This window comes from Giraffa tippelskirchi, chromosome 1 (assembly GCF_054371585.1).
Source record: "Giraffa tippelskirchi isolate mGirTip1 chromosome 1, T2T-mGirTip1v1.2.pri, whole genome shotgun sequence".
Taxonomy (NCBI): Eukaryota; Metazoa; Chordata; class Mammalia; order Artiodactyla; family Giraffidae; genus Giraffa; species Giraffa tippelskirchi.
The window spans coordinates 92,176,912-92,193,234 of NC_137275.1; the positions used below are offsets into that span (position 1 = coordinate 92,176,912).

At 38.9% G+C, this 16,323-nt stretch overlaps 1 protein-coding gene across 6 annotated transcripts in view; it reads right to left on the bottom strand.

The window, feature by feature from the left end:
- The window catches only part of PAPSS1 (3'-phosphoadenosine 5'-phosphosulfate synthase 1), a 108,962-nt gene that overhangs the window by 45,104 nt on the left and 47,535 nt on the right, over positions 1 to 16,323 (bottom strand). For all 6 annotated transcript variants that reach the window (XM_081552040.1, XM_081552111.1, XM_081552237.1 and 3 more), the window contains 4 exons: positions 11,205 to 11,318; positions 8,557 to 8,668; positions 5,240 to 5,445; positions 3,696 to 3,831 (listed from right to left, as the gene is read on the bottom strand). In XM_081552040.1, coding sequence (XP_081408166.1) covers positions 3,696 to 3,831; positions 5,240 to 5,445; positions 8,557 to 8,668; positions 11,205 to 11,318 — 568 coding nt within the window. The remainder of the gene's footprint in view (positions 1 to 3,695; positions 3,832 to 5,239; positions 5,446 to 8,556; positions 8,669 to 11,204; positions 11,319 to 16,323) is intronic.

Below are 16,323 nucleotides of genomic sequence, written 5' to 3' on the forward strand. Positions count from 1 at the left end.
AACATGGCAGCAAGTTGTTTTCTTTCTTAAGACTAAAAGTGCTTTCAAATTAACGTGAAAAGTAATGTTGAATATAAAGTGTTTTGCCAAATAGACTCTGTACTGTCTGCTCTCCATTCACCTTCCCCTCTAGTCCGTGTCTCCTGTGTGTGTGCATGTGTGTGTGCGTGTACATGCGTGTGTGCACACATGTGTGTCCAGGGGCAGGGGGAGTGCCGTACACCTACCTCCCCAAGGCAGACACCAACAGGCAAGCAGAGATGGAGGAGAAAACATCTGCCCCGGGAGCATCCTGCCCCAGCATGGCGACTACAGCAATGCCCACACCCCCGATAACTATCTCCTGCCCGCCACCCCGCCCCACAGCGCCAGCTCCCCTTACTCCACGTAAGAAACAATGTCAGGAATGGTAATACTACCCCAAACTGCTAGTCCCCAGATGCCTCGGCATTCCTTGGCAGCTCCCTTAACCTTGACCACCCGTCTTTAAATACTCACTTTGTCAGATAACGCTCACAGCCTCATCTGAGTGTGCCCTGACCCGACTGACAGAGGCTCTGTCACCCAACCTCAGATCGTAGCATCTCCCGTTCATTGCCTTGCGGGAGTGCCTTCAGAGGCAGACGATCTGCCTCCGCCTCAGCTTCCTCATGTATCTGTCATTCCCAACTTTGCCTAAGATATCTATCTACTGTTTCTATCATTTAAAATATAGTCTGGTTCAATAAACTCTACAAGGCTTTTTCCGATTTATTCAGCACTGTGCTAGCACACACTAGCTTGAAAGAAATTACGTCAATGTTTCCCTTCGTAACCCAGCAGGACTCCACTGTGTATAATAAACATTAACTTGGCTCTTAATTGGCTTAAGTGAAATTCATTCTTTCCAGGATAGTGGTCAATCATCAATGGTTCAAAGAACCTGCCACCTGGAACCATAACACCTTGCAATCACTGATGTGGGTATTAATGATTTCCCAATCCTTCCAGCTACAGAATGGTTTAGAAACACCAAAACTGATCATATCAATGTGCACAGGACAATAGCCCACACTGGGTAATCAGAGTTCTTCTACTACTATGAGGGAAGGAGGAGGAAGAGGCTAAAAAGGAATCCTAAGTAAAAGAAAAAAAAAAGAATTTCCTCTTTTCTCTCCCTTGAGTTATGATTTGTACACACAAGTAGATGACTTGTTATTGGCTTCCGGAAAGAGTGAACAAGAACTATAAAGGAAGGTCCTCAATCTGTTGTTTATTTGCTTTAGTCTAAAATGGAAAAGTAAACAAAATAACACCCCACCATCTTTTTTGCTTGATTTAAGGCTAATAACTGGCTCCCAGCTACTTTAAACAAAAGTTGCAATCACTCATTATGCAACAAATACTCTAAATGATTTAAAATGTTTGGCCCCACAAGGAAGAATGCAAAACAGATGTAACATAAAGTCTCTGATTATGAATGATAATTTCATGATAAGACCCTTCAACAGTGCCAAAAAATTATTTATTAACATGAGCTCCTGATATAAATTATTTTGGGAAAAAAACGAGCAGGTCTCATCAAGTCCTCAGTTAAACATGTTCCTGTTTACCAGAAAAAAAGAGGTCAATACATGTTAAATTATCAGATGTTTCTGGTCGCAAACAATACAAGACTCAACTAGAAGTGTCTTCTATAACTCAAACACGCATTAGGTCTTTGAGTAAGAAATGTGGATATAGAGGACTCAAGGGTTGTTGATCAGAAACTCAAACAGTGTAAGATGCTCATGGATTCTCATAGTTACAAAATGGCTGCCAGAGTTCCAAACATTGAACGCTTACATGACCACATCCAAAGCAAGAGGAAAAGGAAGGATGGAAAAAGGTAACTTTTTGTCCTAAGCCTGATTCTCTCTAGAAAGGGAAATCTTTCCCAGAAGCCCTTCTTTCTTATACTTCAAAGGCCAAAACAGACTTACACATGGACCTTTAAGTCACACACTGACAAAAGAGAATGAGGCACCATCACTGACTTACGGAGAAGGCAATGGCAACCCACTCCAGTACTCTTGCCTGGGCAATCCCATGGACAGAGGAGCCTGGTGGGCTGTGGTCCACGGGGTCGCTGAGAGTCGGACACGACTGAGCGTCTTCACTTTCACTTTTCACTTTCATGCATTGGAGGAGGAAATGGCAACCCACTCCAGTGTTCTTGCCTAGAGAATCCCAGGGACGGGGGAGCCCGGTGGGCTGCTGTCTATGGGGTTGCACAGAGTTGGACATGACTGAAGCGACTTAGCAACAACACTGACTTACAGCAGTCATGACACAGTCCCCTACGACTGTGCCCAAAACATGTTAGCAAAAAAGAAGAAAACAAGCTGCTATGTAAGCAAGCAGCAAGTGTAACAGTCAGAGAAATTCCTGCACAGGTGGCTTAGGCCAAATATGTGCTTCAAATTCAGAGGTGAGGAATAAAATTCAGAAGCAGAAATGTGGTCCTACACTATCAAATACCCTGAGGTGGCTAAGCAGGAAATGTGAATGAATGAGGCGGGCTGGTGAGGCCCATGAGCTCTGGAAGGGTGTGCCCAGATCACATCTCCAGTCCTTGATCCATTTCACGTCATATCAAATATCAGCAAACTACAATAGAGCTATCTCCTCAATTTATACACAGACGCTATTTGAAAAAGCAGCACCCATGCTTAGGGTTTAACCATTTCCGGAGTGAGAATTCATAAGTAGTGTGATTATTTCAGTTCAGTTCAGTCGCTCAGTCATGTCCAACTCTTTGTGACCCCATGAATCACGGCACATCGGGCCTCCCTGTCCATCACCAGCTCCCAGAGTTTACCCAAACCCATGTCCATCGAGTTGGTGATGCCATCCGACCATCTCATCCTCTGTCGTCCCCTTCTCCTCCCGCCCCCAATCCTTCCTAGCATTAGGCTCTTTTCCAATGAGTCAACTCTTCGCATAAGGTGGCCAAAGTATTGGAGTTTCAGCTTCAACATCAGTCCTTCCAATGAATACCCAGGACTGATCTCCATTATAAGAGGCTCCAAATTCTTCAGACCTTAAAAAAGCCTCCCAAAATCTACAGCAAATGCTGTGGCACCTGTGGATGTACCAGTATAAACCCATTATTTACCTACCTTTGTGTAAAAGACCTGCTAATCACAGATGTCTAATATAAAAATCCCTGTCCTGGGGCTTTCTAAGGCAGTATTATAAAGAAGAGTTTCTACAGACTCTCTACTTCCACTGCTCCACTTCATCCTAATTCAGAAGTCTGAAATCATTATTAATCTACTCCTCAATAACTTTTTCTGTTATTTTTTGACTCTCTCTCTCTAATACACCCTAAGCTCCTATTTAACTATGAATACTCAGCACTTGGCATTCCGGCACATACAACAGATGAACAATGAACACTTGGTGAATGAACAGTGAACGTGTTTTTGCTGTTCTATTGTTTTCTGCAGAATGTCATTATTTCTATTGTTTTATGCAGAATGGGAGTGAACTACACAGGTGGATTTAGACTGATTATAATAGCTTTCCTTACATATTCCATTGCTAACTACACTTATCTTTACTCCTCAATCTGTCTTACATTTTAGTAAGCATTGGAAAAAATCCTTAAGAACTTCCCCATCAAGCAGAGACTCCACCTAGTCCCATGTGAGATAATCAGATCCATGTCTTACCTGCATTCATATCTTTAAACTTCTGCTTTAGCTCAGTAGGAGTAAAACGATACTGATCAAGACCATCATTCCAATAAATTCGGTCCAAGACTTGAAGATCTCCACCAATCAGCCAGTCTCCTTGTTCCATAACCATCTAATGGCAAGAGAAAGAAAATAATTTTTTTTTTAACAGGAATCAAGATTGAAATAAGTAAGAACATTTCTCTCACACAAGTTATATATACCTACAAATTATGCTCATCTTAAGGTTAATGGTAAATCTGTTTGGCTTATCAACTGAACTGGGAATGAGAAATGCTGTAGAATTAGAATACATTTTATAATTTCACAAAGGATTTGTGATACAGCTATTATATTTGCATACAAAATACAAACAAAATCGAAATGAGTAATTGTAACTTTTTAAGTAACAAAAACATTCTTTTAATTGTTGCTGCATGTTGATTAACAGAAAAATGGGTCACTCTGCCCTCTTTGTGTTTTCCAATCCTAAACTTTTGAGCAATTAAAGTAATGATGATGAGAAAAGACAGGAGAAACTGGAGGAATACCAGCTAGTGATAAATGTTACAGAGAAAACAAACAGGGCACTGGAACACAGTATCCAGGGAGTAGAGTGAATGGCATTTAAGGACAAAGGAGTCAGCATATCTCAGTTCCCCTACCAGCGATCAGATCGAACCTGAGCCCTGGAGGGGAAGTGTGGCATTTTAAACACTGGACTGCCAGCAAAGTCCCATATCTGCCTATTTTTTAAATTTAATTGCTCTTTTTGTTCCTACAGAAGATAATGAAATGAAACTTAGCACACTTCCATGATTTAAACGGACACTATACAAATTTTCTAGATATACAGAGCTACTAAAATTTTACTTAGGGCTTTTGTTTTTTGGCTGCACCATAAAGCTTGTAGGATCTTTGTTCCCTGGTCAGGGATGGAACCTGGCCCCAGCAGTGAGAGTGCCGAGTCCAAACCACGGGACTGCCTTAGTTTCTTTTACAGTCCGAAGTCTACTTTAAAACAAAGGACAGAAATGTGACTTCAGTGATAATATTTCACATGCAATAGATGAAATAACATGAGGCCCTTTGAGGAGACTAAAATTTCACTGTTTGCATACCAGAAACACAATGTTCAATTAGAAGTCCAGCTTAGATAAAATCACCCTGCTGTGGGTTCCCATAGCATCCTGCCCTCACATCCTACCTGTAAATACAAGATCAATATCTGCTCCACCACCAGATAGCACACACCAAGCACAAAAGCACTGTGCCTGCCATACATATCAGCCCTATGTTCCCAGCAGTAGCACCTAGCTCATGGCCTGGTGTACAAGAGGTGTTTAAACAATATTTGCTGAACGTTTGTCTGCACCAAAATGACAAGCCCGTATGCTCATCACACGAATATACATTCCAGCCTTGATTCCACAAAATATTAATGGTTCGGATGGCAGAGCTGATATACAGGTAATGCCTCACATTTCAGCACAAGCATTATTGGCAAATCAAGACAAAATGCAGCAAGGTTTACTCAGGACCTTGATATAGGGGTGATTCTTGCATGTTGTTCCCCACTGCCTGGCACAGCGCTCCTCCTTCCTGTGCTCAAAAAACTCTGGATTGCGAAGAATAGCCACCCGGCGGCCCTCATACATCAGAGCAAATGCCGTGCAGCCGTCCAGTCTCTCTTTGTCTTCCTGAGTAGCCGTCAGGACTATAGGTACAGACAGGTTAATGACACCCCCTGCAGGGCACAAAAGAAGATAAAGGGCACAGCTTATGTTACTCAACAGGTCTCATATCTACCTTTCACACTTCAGCAGACACTCTTCAAACAATGAAAGATTTACTACTCCAGTGATATGTTCTATTGGCACCTGGCACAGAAAATCAGGGAGAGAACAAGTAACAAGAGTAAAAAAAAAAAAAAAAAAAAAAAACAGCAAAAATTAAGAACATCAATTGTTTGTAGCAATACTCTTCACAACCACTCATGAAACTGTCTTTAGGGGGAAGAATCACAGACGTAACAAGGAAGAGCAGCTGGTTAAACCTAACATCACCAAAAATTTACGAGTAAGATTAGGAATTGTACTTCAGGGCCCTTTCAGGACAAATACGAACCCTCTGATGACTACATTTTGAGTGGCAAGTTACTTGAAGATACTTGCTAGACCTGGGCCTAGATCCTTGAGAAAGGCAAACAAAAACATTCAAAACGCTTTTTTGGTTTTTGATCAGAATGGAACTCATGTCATCTACCACTGGTGAAGAAACAAAGGTAGTAAATAATCAGTGTCTCCATTTACACCAAAATATGCTGCTGGTGAGACTGAAGGCACATTCTCCGCTCCCAACCTTTCAAGCGCTGAAAGTGTTTTCTTCTCTTCCCACTCATCATGTACAGGTTAGGAAAATAAAATGCATTCTCAAATTCATATGTGGATATTATTTACATATCAAAGAGAAACCATATTTTTTTGGAAATCATGGCATGCCTTCTTGGGGCAAAAGATGTCAACAAAATCAGTGATAACTGCTTGACTATTTTAAAATTACCACCACAAGGTAGAGTTCAAAATGGAAAATTAATAGACAGATTTGTACCATATCCAAGACTGAATGATTACTAAAGAGGCAGTCCACAGTAATTTTTTCCATTATTTCTAAAGAAGAAAATCAAAAAGCAAAATTCAATCCTTATGTTCTTGTGATAAAGTTTCTTGAGAACAAGGATTAGGAATTACATTTTCCAGTATCTATTTTACTTCCCCAGTCAAAAGAAGTCATAACACAGAAGAACATGGTTGCAATTTTGTAGGCTTCTATGACTTATTTTTAAATGGAAGTATTGTAGCTGACGTACAATATTATGTTAGCTTCAGATGTACAACACTGTGATTCAACATTTAAATACAACATTTAAATTCAATATTTAAATCATCATGAAACTGTTAGGGGAAGCACACTGACTGAAACTGCCCACCCTGGCCAGGCCCTTTAGTAACCATTCACATCAGTTGTTTTATGACAGCAGATCCTGGTAAGGAATATGGAACTAATAAGCCACCACCAACCAGAAGAGTTCGGGAAAGATCAAAAGGAGACACCACGTGTCCGTCCACTTCCCAGAATCCCTCTCGCTAGCATCCATCATGGCTGAGTGATGCATGTGCCACCAGGAAAGACTCTGAATTAAAATGATTGGCCAAAGACAACCCGGAAACTAATCCCATCACTATAAAACCCGAGACTGTGAGCCATGTGGCAGAGCTGTTCTCCTGGGTTCCCTTACCCTACTGATCTCCACCTGGGTGCCCTTTCCTGATAAAATCTCTTGCTTTGTCAGCACATATGTCTCCTTGGACAATTCATTTCCGAGTGTTAGACAAGAGCCCAGTTTGGGGCCCTGGAAGGGGTTCCCCTTCCTGCAACAAAATGATCACCATAAGTCTAGTAATCATTTATCACCATATAAAATTATTACAGTATTATATTTATGCTAATAAGTATATGCCTGTGACTTATTTATTTTATAGCTGGAAGTTTACACCTCTTAATCCCCTTCACCTTAGCCTACTCCCACCCCCTCCCCTTCTAGCAATCACGAGTTTGTTCTCTGTATCTACCAGTCTATTTCTGTTTTGTTTGTTCTTTTGCATTTTAAATTCCACACATGAGTGAAATCACATGGAAATTTGTCTTTCTCTGTTTGACTTATTTCACTTTTAACATAATAATCTCCAGGTCCATCCATGTTGCAACAAATGGCAAAAGCTCTTTCTTTTTTACAGGTGAGTAACATTCCATTGTGTGTGTGTGTGTGTATCTTCTTTATCCATTCACCAACTGATGGGTACTTGCTAAGCTGCTAAGTCACTTCAGTCGTGTCCGACTCTGTGCGACCCCATAGACGGCAGCCCACCAGGCTCCCCTGTCCCTGGGATTCTCCAGGCAAGAACACTGGAGTGGGTTGCCATTTCCTTCTCCAATGCATGAAAGTGAAAAGTGAAAGTGAAGTAGCTCAGTCGTGTCCGACTCTTAGCCACCCCATGGACTGCAGCCTACCAGGCTCCTCTGTCCATGGGCGTTTCCAGGCAAGAGTGCTGGAGTGGGTTGCCAGTGCCTTCTCCAGATGGGTACTTAGGTTGATTCCATATCTTAGTGATCATAAATAATGCTACAATGAACATATGGGTGCATATATCTTTTGTAGTTAGTGTTTTTGTTTTCTTCAGATAAATACCCAGAAGTGGAATTGTCAGATCATATGACACTAGAATTCTTTACAATTTAGCAATATTTCCTTTACTGTAGTAAATTAATGTTACCAACAGTATACAAAGTTTAAGGTAGCTAGAATGTAATGACAATATCCTAAATATAGATTTCTTTGGCAATTGCTTCAGTGTTTTAAAATAAGAACCATCCTTTCAACCACCTATTTCAGGATTTCTAAACTTGGACTCCCTGATTCCTTGTTAGAACACCTGGCTTAATAAGCAAGCATGGGCTTCAGTACAGCACAATTTAGTGACTATGTACACTTTCGGAAGAGGCTTTCTACCGCGATCAGGTAGATACGGAACAGGGAAACTGCATTCGTTTTTTAAATCCATTTTCAGCCGTAATCCCCAGGTTGTCCTTCTCCCCCACAATAAATCACAATCAGGAAAACTAAAACTGGAAAGATGACCTCAGGATATACTTAAAATGTTCAGTATTGATAGAATTTCACCTTAAAGTGCTATCTCCAATTAAGGTGTTACCAGTACTCTCTCGAAACAGTGACCAATCCCTGCAACTATGTGCCTTCTTTACCACACTCAATGCACCTGAATGTCCAAAGTCTTACCATCCAGAAGACAATCGAAATGAAGACACTGCAAGTACTCTCTCTCTCTCATAAAGCCATTCAGCGGGGTTGCCCAGCCTTCTGCCAAAACCTGCACCCACTGCATATCCACCTAGTAAATGAGACAGTAAAGAACAATGCTCTATTTCATGTACTCATGACCAAAAGCAGTAATGGTTTTCTGGAGTTTCATTTTGAAAGTAATGGTAACAAACTTCTCAAGAATGATTATAAGTTATACAAATCTAATAAACAACAAGGGCACTAAGAAAATACATGTTTTTCTTAATAAATTTAAATAACATTTCTAATAAGAATAGCATCTCCTAAACCAGCATTCCTCAAACTTTAATATGTCTAAGAAACCTCTGGAAGACTTGTTAAATGAAGACTGCTCCACACCAGTTTCTGATTTAGCTGGTTTGCTATGGGGGACAAAGATTTGTATTTTTAACAGGTACCCAGAAAATGTTAACAATAATGTTCTAGAAACTACACTCTGACAACCACTGTTCTAAACTAAAACAAACTTTAGATAAAAATACTTACCAAAAGTGTCCCTCATCAATGACATTCATTTTACAAACACTGTATTATTTCTTGAACTTTAAGATTTCCAGTGTATCCAATCAGAATATTAAAGAATTGATAAATTAAGATGAATTAATGTAAGCTGTGGGGGAGCTTCGCAAGTGGCTCAGCAGTAAAGAATCCACCTGCATTTCAGGAGATGCGAGTTCAATCCTTGGGTTAGGAAGATCCTCTGGAGAAGGAAAACGGCAACCCACTCCAGTATTCTTGCCTGGAAAATCCCATGGACAGAGGAGCTTGGAGGGCTGCAGTCCATGGGGTTGCAAAATAGTCAGACACGACTTAGCAACAAAACAACAACAATGTAAGCTGGATATGCTCACTTTTAACTTGGTATATATATAGCCACGAGTCTCAAAAGAGAAAAGATAAAGCACCTGGCCAAGAGGTGTGCAGTAAGATGTGGCTTACCACGTATTCCCAAAGTATGCTGGCCAGCATGTTCCACTAAAAAATCAAATAACGGCAAAGTACACTCCTCCTTCAATTCACAGGAAAAAATTATACTCATGCACCAAATTGTTTCATTTTCAAGTTCTCCTTCTATTAATTTTTCCTAAACCTCTGACATGGCCCCTATTTGTCTCTACTGGAATCTAATTCTAGATGGTATCTACTATAAACTGAATGTTTATGTCGCCCCCAAATATGTTGAAGCTCCCAACATGAATTGGAGATAAGGCCCTAAAAGGCGATAAAGCTTAAATGAGGTCAGAAGGCTAGGTCCTCATCCAATAGTCTGGTGCCCTCATAAGAGAAGGAAGAGACACCAGAGCTTGACTCTCAACCTGAGTATGTGGTGAGAAGGTGTCTGACCAGGTCAGGAAGGGGGCCTTGTCAGGGACCAAGTCAGCCAGCACCGAGGTCTTGGACTTTCTTTCTTACAGAACCATGAGAAAAGAAATGTCTGTTGTTTATGCCATCCAGGCTACGGTTTTTGTTGTGGCAGCCCGAGCTAATATATTACACGATGTAGCCTATGTTTTTTTAATTAATTATTTTTCATACTGCTAAACAAAGAACAAACCACTGTATTGAAAAAAGGTTCACATTTAACAAAGCTACTATCTTTTTGGGTTACAGAGTCTGACTGACCTGGATTCAGATTCATTCATTCTCAGTTTCTTCTTTCTCTCTCTCCCTACCCCAATGTGTGTGTGTGTGTTTATTCAATTGACAAAAAGTCTGTTAGTGACAAAATCTGTTGTTCCTTAGTAAAGTCAGCTTTGAGTGACTCTGCTCCCCAACTCTCCCTTGCTCCCTGCAACATGTCCTAGATTCTAGTTAGAAACCCAATCATGCAAATCACCTAGACAATGTACTCCTATTAGGAACTTGAGTAAGTCTTTGAAGAGTCTCTCCAGCCTCAGAAGGTTTGGGAGTTTTATTTTTCTCTTTCTCTTTACTTTCAAATTTGGCACCTCCCTGGGTGTCTGGGATTTTTACTACACTAGAAGAAAGGCTGGGAACTTCTATTCCTAGTTTAAGTTCTTATTTCTAAATCTATTTTTAAAGTATATCTGAACCATACAACTTAAAATTCTGTAAGATTTGAAAGTGATAAATTATAGTCTCCACTGTCATCATATCTAGTTTAAGCAGTTTCTTATTAGGAAAAACACCTAATGATATTATTAGAGCTACAATACACAACAGAATTATTCTTCACAATATAAGAAAGGGAAAATCAGACTCTTGGCAAGGGATAAGGAAACATATTTAAGGAAAAAAAAGTTCATTTTAATTATTAACTTATTAAAGGCTTTTTACTTTTTAGACTCCATTCCTTCTGATAAACCTAAAATTTTATATAACCTCTATTCTTTGGTATTTAAAAATAAATATTATGAGTAAGATAAAATCAAAGCCATGGTAATTTGGGAATATGGTTTTATAAATTAAACATATTTCCCATCCTTGGAAATGGTGATATATACAACTATGACCACCACCACCACTCAAGCCCTCAAACACATCAAAAAAATCACAAATTCTACAGACCAACAACTATCTATGGAATTAAAGCACTTGATACGAAAAAAGGACAAAACACTTACTTTATTAATTTTCAATGCTGGTAGTGTTTCTGCATCTGTTTTTGCCAAATGAAGTTTATTTTCTGGCACATACAGTTCTTTCACTTCATAAGAGGCATCCACAGGTACAATATCCTTTACATTAACAAAAGCAAAATTAAATGTTTGATCCAACAATTTAGAGTTCTCCAAAGGTTATGTTAATGAAGGAAATTAATGTTTCAAAAAGAGACTTTAAAAAAACGTATGAGAGTGATTTAATCAATTTTCCTAACGACGGTTGGTCTACTCCCAAGCAGATAACACCCCACATGCAAGAAATCATTACATATAATTTCCCACTACTGAGTGCAAAAGAAATTCCCATAGTGTACTATGTAGGTCAAAATCAGGCAACTGCAAAGAGGTGACCTCAAGTAAGGAATAATGATTAAAAGGATTTAGAAACAAAGAAACAAACAAACAAAAAAAGCACTCTAAACATAATCACCATTATCTCTAACGTATTACGAAACCATTTTATTTCAGCTTCCGTACACATCTTTATCACCAGTGTCACTAACACCACCTTATTAGTCATGTAATACAGTATTCCAGAGACATCAGCTCTATCCCACCACTGCGGTTTGAAAAAGAGCACTCTCTGACCTCTTATGAAGTGCATTCTGAAAATTTTATCCAAACTCCAAGTACTCATTTATATCATCCTGGGACAAAGCTTTTTCTCATTTATCCCACAAGTATCTATTTGTGATGACCACAAACTTACACACTGTTCTCAGACACAGCTCATCAAGTGACCTTCACGAGGCCTGTTCACACCTGTCATACTCCTAGGAATAATTATCAAATGTGTTTAATTACTCTAAATTTTTTAAGTCAAATCGATCAAGTAATCTCCATAAGCATATAAAACTGGCACTGATAAGTTTTTCATATATGTCTAAGCAATGTCTCATTTAAAAATATATTAATTCTCAAGAGAATGATAAGACACATTCTCAGCCACAGACTGAGAAAAAATTTCTACAAAAGGTGTATCTGAAAAAGGACTGTTATCCAAAACATAGAACTCTTAAAACTCAACAGTAAGAAAAGAACCCTATTAGAAAATGGGTCAGAGACCTGAACAGACACCTCACCAAAGAAGTTATACAGATGACAAATAAGTATATGAAACAATACTCTACATCATATATCATCAGAAAAATGCAATTCAAACACAGTGAGATAACCCTGTTAGAATATACTTATTAGAATGGTCAAAATCCAAAACACTGAGCACATGCTGACAAGGATGCAGGGCAACAGGAAGTCTCACTCACTGCTGGTGGGAATGCAAAATGGTATAGCTGCTTTAGAAGACAATCTGTTTTGAGCAAGCTCTGAGAGTTGGTGATGGACAAGGAAGCCTGGCGTGCTGCAGTCCACGGGGTCACAAAGAGTCAGGCACGACTGAACTGAACTGAACCATACTCTCGCCATGCAACCTAGTTGTCGTGCTCCTTGGTATTTACCCAGATGAGCTGAAAACTTATGTCCACACAAAAACCTGCACAGATGTTTACAGTAGCCTTGCTCATGACTGCCCAAACTTGAAAACAACCAAGAAGTCCTTCAGTAGATGAATGAATAAGTGGCAGGACATCCAGACGATGGAATATTAACCATTCAGCCCGAAGAAGAAATGAGCTATCAAACCATGAAAAGACATGAAGGAAACTTAAAGGCAGATTATTAAATCAAAGAAACCCATTGGAAAAGGTTACATACTGTATGGTTCCAACTATAGGACATTCTGAAAAGGCAAAACTATGGACACAGTAAAAACATCAGTGGTTGCCCAGGGTTAGAGGGTAGGGGAGAAGGGAAGAATAGGAAGAACACAGGGGATTTTCTAGGACAGTAAAGCTATTCTGTATAATACTACAATGGTGTGTAAATGTCATTACACAGTTGTCATAACCCACAGAATGTTCAACCCTAATGTAAACTATTAACTATGGATGATAACAATGTATCAGTGTTGTCGTTCAGTCACTCAGTCGTGTCCCCCTCTTTGTGACCCCATGGACTGCAGCAAACCAGGCTTCCCTGTCCTTCACCATCTCCCAGAGCTTGCACAAACTCATGTGCACTGAGTCAGTGATCCCATCCAACCATTTCTCATCCCGTCATCCCCTTCTCCTCTTGCCTTCAATCTTTCCCAGCATCGGGATCTTCTCTAATGAGTCTAATGAACCTACTTATCAATTATAACAAAGGTACCACTCTGGTGAGGGATGCTGACAGCCAGATAACCCATGTGTGGCAGGGAAGGGAGTCCTAGGAATTCATTCTCTATACTTCCCACTCAAGTTTTGCTGTGAACCTGAAACTTCTCTAAAAAATAAAGTCTATTTTTAAAAATGCGTAACAACAAAAAAAGGTAATTCGAAATAAATATTAATGGAAAAACCAAGTGTTTAAAGACACTACCTACTACTTTTCCTGAGGAAAAAGTCTGGGAAGAAACTTCAACTTACATTCAAACTTATGTTAATATATTCAGCGGAGGGAAAAAAGCAGAGTCAGACATGTGTCTCAAAGCTAGCTAACCTCATGAAAGCCTGAATGCTACAAAGCTAGATGACCTCATGAAAGCCTGAATGCTACCACTCAAGCAGCCCTTATGGGTCCTGTGAATCTAGAAAGGATTATTCTCCTACATTTCTCTGATATCCTGTTCCTTCAAAGATGGAACACGTGTGCTAAGTCACTTCAGTTGTATCCGACTCTTTGTGACTCCGTGGACTGCAGCCTGCCGGGCTCCTTTGTCTACGTGATTCTCTGGACAAGAATACTAGTGTGGGTTGCCATGTCCTCCTCCAGGGGATTTTCCTGACCCAGGGATCATATCCACAACTCCCGCATTGGCAGGAGGATTCTTTACCACTAGTACCACCTTGGAAGCCTATAAAGATGGAACAGCACCAGCTAAATCATGTACCAAAACCAAGTTCCTCCTACCAGTAAATTCAAGGCCTCTGATCTTTCTCAGGAGAAACTCAAGAATGAACGAGAAGAGTAAATATGAAGAAAGAAAAAAAAGAAATAATAAAATGAAAAGACATAAATAAAGGAGCACTGCTTACTACCATACCATGTTCAGCCAGCTCTCTGGGGGCCCTTTGTCCTTCGAGCATCCCACTGCTCAGGGGAAAGCAGAAAGTGTGTGTTAAACATAAACTGTGCACAGCACAGAGAGCTTCATAAACCTTCCACACCTCCTTTTGCAATTAAGCCTGCAGCAGGTACCCACAGGAGAAGACTACTTACTGTGTTTACTATAGCAAACACTACATGAGGGCCTCAAAGAATAATGGTGAAGGAAGAGAGACAGCTTCCACCAGCTGCTTCCATTTTCTCTTTATAGATATTAATACAATACAACAAGGTAAAGTCTCTTTTTAAAATCTAGCAAGAGAAACAGCTTAAGGTAGTCCATTCGGTACTTCTAACTCCAGGAATTATTTTTAATACATTTGTTTGAAATAATAAATTAATTATTTATTTTTATAAATAATAATTTATAATAACTTTATAAATAATTAAATTAAAATTAAATTAAATAGTAGTAAAGAAAATGTGGAAATGAGAAAAACCATCACCCTTATATATGGTTATCAACATCATTTTTGTTTATCTCCCTCCAAGTGTTCTTCACCCATAGGTATATTATAGAGCAACTGGTAGTGTGAGCAGTTTGTACAAAGTCTATTACTCTGTCAACCAGAAAATAAAAATTCAAAATCAATGTTTCCCAGAACAATATAATGTGCATTAAGTGAACTGCACATGCACACTATATGTTCAATTAGCTTCTTGGGTATGTGTAAAGCTCTCAAAGGTGCCTTGAGAAACACACATTTTTGCAAAATAAAGAATTCAAGTCTTGCACAACAAATGCTAAAATTAAAAGTTGCACAGTCAGACATTCACTAAGGCTTTTGAGAGAAAGAGTATGATAAAATTTCACAAAACACACTTGAAATTAAACATTTATATGAATCGCTAAAACATCAGAGGAACATCATCTTCAAAAACAAAAAGATATAATAAAGCAACAGAGGTCTATAGGTCATGTATTTCTGATTTGGCTACTTAAGGCCTGAGATCAAATTCTAACTGTGCAACCTTGAACAGGTTATCTACATTTCTCAACTTGTTTCTTTCTCAGCTGTTTAACAACAACAAGGGTATGAGTGTGTATGTATGTATATAATATATATATGAGTATATGTATATACATATATATAGTTACATGGCTGTGTGAAAAATGACTTAAAGTATGTAATCTGTGGAGGCTCACATTTACTGGATGCTAACAACAAAATCAGCAACGCCTTAAGGGCGTCACATGAATTAATGCATTTAATTTTCATGCAATCCTATGAAAGTAAAAGAAACTATTGCTATCCTTCTTTTACAGATGAAGAAATTGAGGCTCAGAAGAGGTTAATAACTTAGCCCAAATCCCTGTTATACTGTCTTTCAATGTGCTTAACACACGATAAACACTCAATAAATAATAATTACAGTGTGCTTGCTACATGCCAGGAACTGTTCTAAGCACTCTACATTTATTAATAGAATTCTCAGAACAATTCTGAGATAGGTACTATTTTTATTTCCCATTTCACAGATGAGAGGATTGAAGCCAAAGAAATTATTAGGTTATTTTTCCCAAAGTCATATAGTTAATTGATAAGTGTTGGAACTGGGATTCCAACTCAGGTCCCAATACTATTCTCTTCCAAATAAAAAAATAAATTAAAAAAAATTTTAATAAAAATAAAACTTTTACTGTTTCTCCCATAAAACTAAGTTATGAAACATTTTGTCACACAAAGTGCTCTTAGTTTATTTTCATGATTTTATTAAACATTTACAATCCCCAGGGTTTCAGCATGTGCTCTTTCTGTGTTAACAAAGATCTAGAAAAAAAGTAAATATATTCAACATTTCAGTTACACCTAAACATTTCTACTAATAACAAGTGAATGATTTTCAACAAACTTTCTCAAGCCTCATCACTGTAAATAAATTGAACACCTCCATTCTCACCACTTTGGATCCCTTAAAACTTTAAAAAACAGAA